This window comes from Pundamilia nyererei, unplaced genomic scaffold (assembly GCF_000239375.1).
Source record: "Pundamilia nyererei isolate P.nyererei 1_Seehausen unplaced genomic scaffold, PunNye1.0 scaffold00077, whole genome shotgun sequence".
Taxonomy (NCBI): Eukaryota; Metazoa; Chordata; class Actinopteri; order Cichliformes; family Cichlidae; genus Pundamilia; species Pundamilia nyererei.
Window position 1 is genome coordinate 458,549 of NW_005187478.1, and position 10,270 is coordinate 468,818.

General features: G+C 40.3%; 1 protein-coding gene across 1 annotated transcript in view; it reads left to right on the forward strand.

Annotated features, from left to right (window-relative positions):
* The window catches only part of cahz (carbonic anhydrase), a 7,852-nt gene extending 843 nt beyond the window's left edge, over nt 1–7,009 (forward strand). Inside the window, exons 2-7 of the mRNA XM_005737541.2 lie at nt 632–829; nt 1,530–1,648; nt 1,799–1,891; nt 1,985–2,047; nt 2,216–2,371; nt 5,577–7,009. Of these exons, the coding sequence (XP_005737598.1) occupies nt 632–829; nt 1,530–1,648; nt 1,799–1,891; nt 1,985–2,047; nt 2,216–2,371; nt 5,577–5,696 (749 nt within the window). The 3' untranslated portion in view covers nt 5,697–7,009. The remainder of the gene's footprint in view (nt 1–631; nt 830–1,529; nt 1,649–1,798; nt 1,892–1,984; nt 2,048–2,215; nt 2,372–5,576) is intronic.
* The last annotated feature ends 3,261 nt before the right edge of the window (nt 7,010–10,270 follow it).

Below are 10,270 nucleotides of genomic sequence, written 5' to 3' on the forward strand. Positions count from 1 at the left end.
ATATATATATACATATTTTGTACAGTTGAGATTTAGAGCTGAGGACATTTTGGAAGAGACTTATTTCGATAAAATGGCTTTTAAAACTACAATTTATGGATTATAAATAGACTTGACTATTACAACCTTTCATTAGAAATTGTATGAAAGTTTCTGTATCTAACCCACATGTGAGGTATTATCTAGCAATTTATGTGCCAAGTGTAATAGATTTCCAATACTTACTGTGTTCATACTGTTAGCATTTACCTTGGAAAGAACTCAGATACTTTGAAAGTCATTTGTATCGTATGTATTGTGGTACTGCTGCTTTTATTAACTAAACAACTTCAACATCAAGGTTCTCATTTAGGTCAGTAGCAGTATGATTGTTTAAACGTGTTAATTTTTCAACTCTCTCATAAAGGATGTGAGCACCTTAACCTTGAGACCTTGTACTTGATAAACAGAAATGAGAAATTAAATATAAGTTCTACATTTCTCAGTCGTAAACATCGTATATTTACATTTAACTTCAGTTTGAAAAACCAATAGAAATGGTGCATTTTAAAATTCTCAGTATACTTATGTATAGCATGGAGAGTTATATGTGGAACGTATGTGTGATGTTAACACATGCATGTATTTGCAGGACCTGACACATGGGCTGCAGATTTCCCCATAGCTGATGGGAAAAGGCAGTCTCCCATTAACATAATCCCTAAAGAAGCTCATTATGACCCATCTCTGAAGGCTCTGAAAATCAGCTACGACCCCTCAAACACCAAGGGCATTCTGAACAATGGGCACTCCTTCCAGGTGGACTTTGTGGATGACACAGACAGTTCCAGTAAGTACAGAGCCACAAAAAAGATATTCATCTAGTTATTTATGTCTTGTAAGGTGTGGCTAAATCATCAAATAAATGTCTAGATGTCCAATGCAATCTTCTTAATGTTTTGTACAGTTATAAAGCCTTATGGACAAAAGTGTAATGAGTATATAATATTCATTATATTGCAGTTGTGTAGAAGAGGGTCAGAAAATGTGACTCTTTGATTAAAAAATTCTAAAGTGTATGTCATTGTGTACATTTACAGTTGATCCTAGCATTAGTTAGCTTTATCTGTCTTGTTTATGCATCCACCCCTGCTGTATGTACTGTAGTAGATAAGAGTGATGATGTCAGCATGCAGTTAATCATAATCAGCTCTATTTCATTATCTGCAGGTCAACAGACATCTACAGTACCCCACCCTGTTATACTATACTATACTAGTACTTTTACTGTTCACCTTTTATCCAGTGTACTGCATGTCATTACAAAAGTAAAAGTAAACACAGAATTAAGTCATTCTACTCAGTTCAAAAAGTTCAAAAAAATTGAGAACCAGAAAAGACTTAAAATCCCGTGTTAACCTCATACAGGTCAGACTCTGAAAATCCTGGGTCTTTTGCTTTTTCAATGCTGAATAGCAAAGATCAACACGTGCAACATCTGTCCTTTCCTGACTGTGGCCCCAATGATTATGATGTTCTGTTATTACTAGCCTTGACTGGGGGTCCTATTTCTGGAGTCTACCGCCTGAGGCAGTTTCATTTCCACTGGGGAGGAAGTGACAACAGAGGCTCTGAGCACACTCTCAATGGCATCAAGTTCCCCTGTGAGGTAAAAAGATCTTGACACTGCATAGGATTAAAAACAGTTGCACACAATATGCAACTTGTGGGTCTGTTGTGTAAACAACTATTTAGTTGTTACTATACTTTCTTCAGATTTGTGCTTTAATATTTCAACTTTGTTTGATTTTCCTCTTAGCTTCACTTGGTGCACTGGAACACTAACTACTCCAGTTTTGGAGAGGCAGCTGAAAAGCCTGATGGACTTGCTGTAGTGGGGGTATTTCTAAAGGTGAACCATCAGAGGGTAAAAAGTTCAAAATGAATAAAGTAAAAACAAAAAATGTTAAATATAAAAGTTTGTTATCTTCACATTGTGTTCCAGATTGGTGCTGCCAACCCCCGCCTTCAGAAAGTTCTGGATGCTTTGGATGCCATCAAGAACAAGGTAAAATCAGCTGTCTCAGAATTGGTAAAATACAGGTTTGCTGAAAACAAATGTGCTCGTACTGTTTGTGCAGAGCAGTTTAAAGGCGTTGGAAACTAATGATGCCACTATCATGGTTTTTCTTTTGGTATTCCCTTTCTTCCATTTTCTCTTCCCTCATGCCTACAGGGAAAGCAGACAACCTTTGCTAACTTCGATCCAAGGACTCTTCTTCCTGGTTCCCCGGATTATTGGACCTATGAGGGCTCTTTGACGACTCCTCCCCTCCTAGAGAGTGTCACCTGGATTGTACTTAAGGAGCCAATCAGCGTCAGCCCTGCACAAGTACTTATCTTGGCCCCCATCCCTTTCACACACATAGGCAATGTGTAGTTATAACTATTTGATTCAATTCAATTTTATTTATATAGCACTATATCACAACAACAGTCAGCCAAGGTTCTTTATATTGTAAGACCCTACAATAACCCTACAATAATACCAAGAAAATCCCAACAATAATATAACCTCAACGAGCAAGCCCTTGGCGACAGTGTTATAAGGGTTTAGGTAGAATGTCAGAGTGTGAGTGTATTAGTCCAAAGAAAATATACACTTTAGTACATGTGCACGAATGTGTACATGCTTTTTAGTCATTTTGTCAGCTGAGAATGCTGAAAGATTTTCACATCAAATAGGAAAGTGAAAGGAAAATATTAAGCTTCATAGACTCATGAAATCAACACAATTTCATTGTTGTTGGTTAAAGAGAACAGGCTGTTTACCTGTTACTCTGTTTTTTACAGTATAATTGTACACACCTTTGTATGACTATACATTTCATTTAGTGGTTGTGCATGGTTCAGAATGTTGATCCAAACATTATCACTGTCAAGAGTGTAGTTACAGAAGCCATATCAGACTTAGTAGGGTGGGTCTAAACCTTAAGTAACTGGTGTTTCACTTAGATTACACTGACTGCCTGTATCTCCAGGGGGCAGTTTGCACTCATGAATGTAACCCTCGTGTGACACAAAACTCACACAGAGGTGGCAATAAGCGTTCTCCACTAACATTAAATGTGCTCATACATTTATAAGACACACATACACTCAACAAAAATATAAACGCAACACCTTTGTTACTGCTCCCATTCCCCATGCGATGGACGTAGAGACCTAAAATTCATTCCAGATACACAATATAACCATCCCTCCCAAACAGTGGTCACAAATCAGTCCAAATGTGTGGTAGTGGGCACATCTGCTATATTGAGATAATCCATCCCACCTCACAGGTGTGCCACATCAGGATGCTGATCTGACATCATGAGTAGTGCACAGGTGTACCTCAGACTGCCCACAACAAAAGGCCACCCTGGAATGTGCAGTTTTTTGCGCTATTGGGGGTCTGGGGACCCAGAACCGGTCAGTATCTGGTGTGACCACCATTTGCCTCATGCAGTGCAACACATCGTCGCATGGAGTCTATCAGATTGTCAATTGTGGCCTGTGGAATGTTGGTCCACTCCACTTCAATGGCTGTGCGAGGTTGTTGGATATTCGTGGGAACTGGTACACGCTGTCGTATACGCCGGTCAAGCACATCCCGAACATGCTCAACGGGTGACATGTCCGGTGAGTATGCTGGCCATGCAAGAACTGGGACATTCTCAGCTGCCATCTGCCCTGAACAATGTGAACCATGATTCATCCGTGAAGCGCACACCTCTCCAACGTGCCAGACGCCATCAAATGTTTTGCCCACACAAGTCTGTTACGGCGACGAGCTGGAGTCAGGTCAAGACCCCGATGAGGACGACGGGCATGCAGTTGAGCGTCCCTGAGACGGTTTCTGACAGTTTGTGCAGAAATTGTTTGGTTGTGCAAATCAATTGTTCCAGCAGCTGTCTGGGTGGCTGATCTCAGACGATCTTGGAGGTGAACCTGCTGGATGTGGAGGTCCTGGGCTGGTGTGGTTACACGAGGTCTGCGGTTGTGAGGCCGGTTGGATGTGCTGCCATATTCTCTGAAACGCCTGTGGAGACGGCTTATGGTTGAGAAATGAACATTCAATGCACAGGCGACAGATCTGGTTGACATTCCTGCTGTCAGCATGCCAATTGCACGCTCCCTCATTGCTTGTGGCATCTGTGGCATTTTGCTGTGAGACAAAACTGCACATTCCAGGGTGGCCTTTTGTTGTGGGCAGTCTGAGGTACACCTGTGCACTACTCATGATGTCAGATCAGCATCCTGATGTGGCACACCTGTGAGGTGGGATGGATTATCTCAATATAGCAGATGTGCCCACTACCACACATTTGGACTGATTTGTGACCACTGTTTGGGAGGGATGGTTATATTGTGTATCTGGAATGAATTTTAGGTCTCTACGTCCATCCCATGGGGAATGGGAGCAGTAACAAAGGTGTTGTGTTTATATTTTTGTTGAGTGTATATATAGATATAGTTATTTTCCACAAAGTAGAAATCAGTGCAGCAACACTGAAACACAGTGCAACATGTATTTAGTGACAGATAAAGGGAAACTTTGGCCTGCTAAAGTAAATTCAAGATCACCAGCTAGCTAAAGGCTAAAATAACTATTTCAGTCCCAGTGAAATAGTTATTTTAGCAATTTTACTGCTTTCGGCATTTATCTTTCTTTCTCTCTCTCACACACACACATACACTGCAGTGAGATTATTCCATGTTGTCTTAGTAATTTAATTGTTTAACATCTTTCATTCCACATTGTAGTCCTAGCACACTGATGTTCAACTAATCCTGTCCTGGGAATCCTGTGAAACAGTGGTGTGAATGTTCTCAGAAAAGTGTATGAAGAAAAGTCCTTTTAGCTTCCGTTTGGTTAAACCAATGCCTTCATCAAATTGGACCAAAAAGCCATTTGACATGATAAGGGAATGCTAAAGAGGAAACTTTTATTGGATGGGCCTCTCCCACATACCAACCACTTGCATGTAACAGTAATTAATGACACTTCAATGGATGTGAGGTGGATGAAACATTATTTCATTAAAAGGTTTATTATTTGCTTATGCATGTATTACTGTTGGGTAGAAGTGCACTGTGAGCGTACATGTAAAATAGGCTGTTTTATATGATACTCAACTGCAAACGTCTTTCTTTCATTTTAAATAAGGCTTAGATGATGATTACAATTTGAAATAGCTGTTTGTTAAATATGTCTGTGTGGGAACATTACAGTGAAATGGTTTTGTTCACCTATAAAAATTTAAAAAGTAATGTACATCATGTAGTACTTTTTGAAAGGTAGTGTACTTGCTTACTAGATACAGTAACTGGTTACATTGCAACACTGACTTTGTAATTTTGTAAGTTATCAATATAACCAGCCCTTGGTGATACTACAGAGTATACATTCACCTCTCACTTGTAATCTCCTAATCGAATCTGCTTGGTGATGATTGCTAGAAATTGTACTAATGCAACTCCACAATTCTGCAGAAGTCCATGGAAACATGATCTTTTATTACTCTCCCTTTGTCACTTTCCTTCCTCATTAGATGGCCAAGTTTCGCAGCCTCCTCTTCACCGGAGATGGAGAAGCTCCATGCTACATGGTGGACAACTACCGCCCTCCACAGCCTCTCAAGGGCCGCCTGGTCCGCGCATCCTTCAAATAAGCCCTTCTTCCTTGTCAGATCCTCTTACTCTTTTCTTCTTCTTTTGGTGAACATTCCTGTTCCCTGTGTGCAGGCTTTACTTACTTTATTGTTGCTCTGTTGAAATCACATGGAAAATTGTAACAGCCAATAACAATGATGTAGGACTTCTAGTTAGATTAGATTAAATAGATTTTTTTTGCAGTATCTGCATTTTTAAAACAACAACAACAAACTCTTTCCAAAGTGAATTATTATTTATAAGTAAGTGTCAGTAAACAATAATATCTAATATCTAAACAATAATATATAGTTGTTGTTATCAATTTCATTAAAAAGACACTGTAGACTAGGTTTGCTTTTAATTTGTCATATAAAGCACAAATGATCTTTTCATGAACAGTTTCCTGTTTATGAAGCAAAAGTCTGCTTAATGTTCTTCTTAAAGTCTGCTAAATCTTTCCTTGTGCTTAAACTTTGCCTTTATCAACATTTTGAAGCTTTCTATGGATTGATTGTGTTGTGATTTGTGCTGCAGACAGCTGCTCAGATTGTCAAAGGCTTACCGATGGCTAATTCTGCCACTGGTCAGTAAACTGGTCAGCAAAAACAGGAAGTGACTGAACTTGGATATGACATTCTTCTGTAGTCGTACTCATCATTTTACACACTATACAGCAGTTGGAGCCACCACCTATCAGGTAGTGCTTTTACGTAAGTAGATTTGACTTTTGACCCCCCCATTATGGTACATTATGGTACGATAACAGAAGTAAGTCTGTTGTTAAGGACTGTCTAATCTAGCTTTAACCAATAGTACAACCAAAGGCCATGTGCATTCCTGTGGATATGGCTTATCTTCTCAGTGGCACTACAATACATTTTATTTGTGTCATTTAATTTTCTTTTCTTCCTTTTTTTTGGTTTGTTTGTGTACCGGTCACCACAGTGCCTTAACCATGGTCTTAAAGGCTATTTTTCCATTCTTCCTTTTTTTGGTTTGTTTGTTTGTTTGTTTACTGGTCACCACAGTGCCTTAACTGCTGTCTTTAAGACAAATTGGAAAGAAAGTGGCATCATTTTATGGCTATGAGCACTGTTCCTTTTTACTCTATTTTTCAGTGCCTTTAGCTTATTCTCCATTTAACTAAGCTTAAATAAATAGCAGGTATTTATGAGAGACCAGAGCAATGTAAGTTTTGTTTTTCATATCAATTGTTTTAGGGTGTATCTATAGTAAAACAGGTTTAACTGCTTATAGTCACATTACACGTGGAAATGCCTGTGAGACTCTTTGACTTAATAAATGGAAAAGTGCAACAATTTCAAAAACATATGTATTATTGTCTTATTTCACAGCAATATTTGTTCTTCTTTTGGGAATTAACTGGATTTACTACAGTTCATTTTATATATGCTTAGTTTCCAGAGGAAGACTTATCTTAAAATCTCTTGTTAAAGAATAAAAGTGATCTTCTCACTTGCATCATTTAGCAGGTTTAGTTTTTACTTCTTTAGTAAATTATCAGTGAAGGATCAAGGATTAGCACATAATTTTCTATCACATTCAAAATCAATAGACAATGAATCCTTCTGACTTTGTTAATCTTCCGTATATCTGAAAAAGACAGGCAATAATTGCATCATTTTTGTCAAATATTTTGTCAAGATATCAAAATCCATGCGTCCATTTTGTCCTCCTTATTTGGGTCTGGATTGCTTAGGAAGCAGGCTGAGTGGAGTAGCTCAGGCTTCTCCCTCCCTGGCCACCTCCTGCAGCTCATTCAGGACAATACCAAGCCTTTCCTAGCCAGGAAACGTAATCTCACCAATCTCTCCAGCATGTTCTGGGTCTACAACAGGGCCTGGAACATCTCTCCCTGGAATTTCCCATGAAGCATCCTAACAGCTCCCTGTACGACTTCATCTGGCTCTTTTCAATGTGCAGGAGTAGCATTCTGTCCCAAATCACTGAACTTGTCACGCTTTGTCTAAGAGAAACACCAGCCACCCTTCAGAAGAGCTCATTTCTACCACTTGTAACCACAATCATCAGAGCAGAGCTTGAGATTGAATAATGGATTGGGGCAATTCCAATCTGTTGTGACGATGAAAAAGCTGAGCATAAATGCAAAGCTGCTGATTTCCGGAGTTACTCGGAAATCTTACAGAGGAGGGGTGTGTTTATACATTAATCAGAAATGGTGTAAAAACTTTATTGTCCGTGAACAGGTGTGTCTGCCGGACATTGAGGTTCTCTCCATGTCTATGAGGCCATACCTGCCGAGGGAATTCCCGCAGACCAGTGTCACTGTTGTGTCCATCATAAAGCGAACCCAAAGATTGCGGCTGACACCATCTCCAACATTGTGTACTCACTCCGATCTCTCTCTCCTGAGGCCCCTAATATTATTCTGGGGGACTTTAATAACTGTAATTTGAAGAAGACATTGGGCAGTTTCTATCAACATGTGAACACACTTCAATAAAAGTCTGGATCTATGTTATGGTTCCATAAAAGGTGCGCAAACATCTGTGGCAGGCCTCGCCCTCGGATCCTCTGACCACAACACGGTGCATCTCCCACCAGTTTGTGCTGAGGAGTGAGATGGTGAGGAAACACCACATAAAGGTTTGGAGTGCACAACGCCTCTGCAGGGATGCTTTGACTATACTGACTGGTTGGTGTTTGTGGAGTCATCCAGAAACATGAATGAACTGACGGACATTGTCTGCAACTATATCTCCTTTTGTAGAGATATGATTATTCCTTCCTTCAAGTTGTGCATTTTTTTTCTCTAATAATAAATCAGCTCTTATGAGGCTGATTTATGAAAGGAAGAAAGCTTTTAATTCAATTCAATTCAGTTTTATTTATATAGCGCCAAATCACAACAACAGTCGCCTCAAGTCACTTTATATTGTAAGGTATACAGAGAAAAACCTAACAATCATATGACCCCCTATGAACAAACACTTTGGCGACAGTGGGAAGGAAAAACTCCCTTTTAACAGGAAGAAACCTCCGGCAGAACCAGGCTCAGGGAGGTTACGTCCGATTGACGTAACCGGGTGTCATTACTGCTGACGTGAATTATAATTTTAATGAATTGATGTTTATCCTTAGCCAGCAGTTTTAAATTTCTCTCAGTGTCGCCTGCTCTGGCCCCTGGAAGACAATTGACTATGGTTGCCGATGGGGGCTTCTGTTTAAGACTATGCTTCCTCCTCACCGTCACCCAGCCGCCCTCTTTCCCCAACTGCTTGGGGTCTGCCGGGGGACAGCTAGCGGGGCCTATGCTATCTTCGGCTGCACCAGCTACAGGGGCCTGGCTAGCTACGGGCCTATCAAGGGTGCGAAGCCGAGTCTCCAATTCAGTCCTGGCCTCCAGAGCTGCAAATATGCTACATTTGTTACAAGTATCATTACTGCTAAAGGAGTAACTAAACATCTGACACAATGAGCAGGAAAGTGCAGGAGGGACAGGTGAGGAGGCCATGCTGCTAGCGAGTCAGCTATGAGCTAAGCTAAGCTAGCAAAACAGTAAAGACACAGTGAATGAATACTTTGGCACTGAATTAGGGAGTGAGTACACAGAGAGTGTGCTTCGGATGAAGCGCGTGAAGATTATACTATGAAAACAGAAGTTATCTAAAAGTTTTTAATTAAATTGCTATGGAAATAATCTATTCAAAAACACCACTGTGTGTTGGAAAAGGAAGGGATACTCTACCGCAGAGAGAGCAAACACCAACTGTTGTGGATAGGCGTAGCTTTGGGTCACGTGGTGTCAGTAATAGTGATTGCTATATCACCTGTTCACGGCCCGAGGGAAATTTTGTGAATGAGTGGGTGATGGGGGAAGTCGACTTTTGCTGACCGCTCAAGCTTGGAATGTTTTTGATCACTGTTTTTCTACGGATTTTAAGGATTTGATAACAAATAAAGGAGTTTTAACTTGGAACTTTGACTAACGTTTCAAACAGCGGGCACGTCAACATTATTCCCCTATTCAGCTGCTCGGCGACTCAAAGGCTTGACAGTCACCAATATTTGTCAGCAAAAATGTGCGACGGCAATGGAGCGTCCCTCAATCAGCGCTGAATAAACGCCAATGCGAGCCCACACACCGCCACCACTACACCCATAAAATCAGCTAGTCTGACAGATAAGGAGAAGAGGACGGTGGTATGTAAACTGTGTTTTTGTGCTGCGTATTGTTTGTTTGAACGCAGTTTGGATTCTGACCATACGAAGATGTTTTTGTGACACGCCCACCGCTACGTTTGCTGTTGGATTTGGTGTGTGTGTGTGCTGTGGCTCTGCAGGCGTTCACCTGAGTTTGAAGGAATTGCTGTTGCCTTTGTTTTGGATTTTGGCATGCTGCTTATGTTGAATGCTTAAAATGAGTGGATCGCAATCTGCATCTGTTGTTGGAAAAACTGAACAGGATAAAAGATTAATTTCTCTCACTGAGAAAGCCCTTGCAAACAAAATTGAAACCATCCAAACAGATCGGAAAAGGCATGTAAACAAAATGAAAAGTGTTATTATGTCTCTTAAAGAGCTAATGAAAGATGATAAAAATCATTCA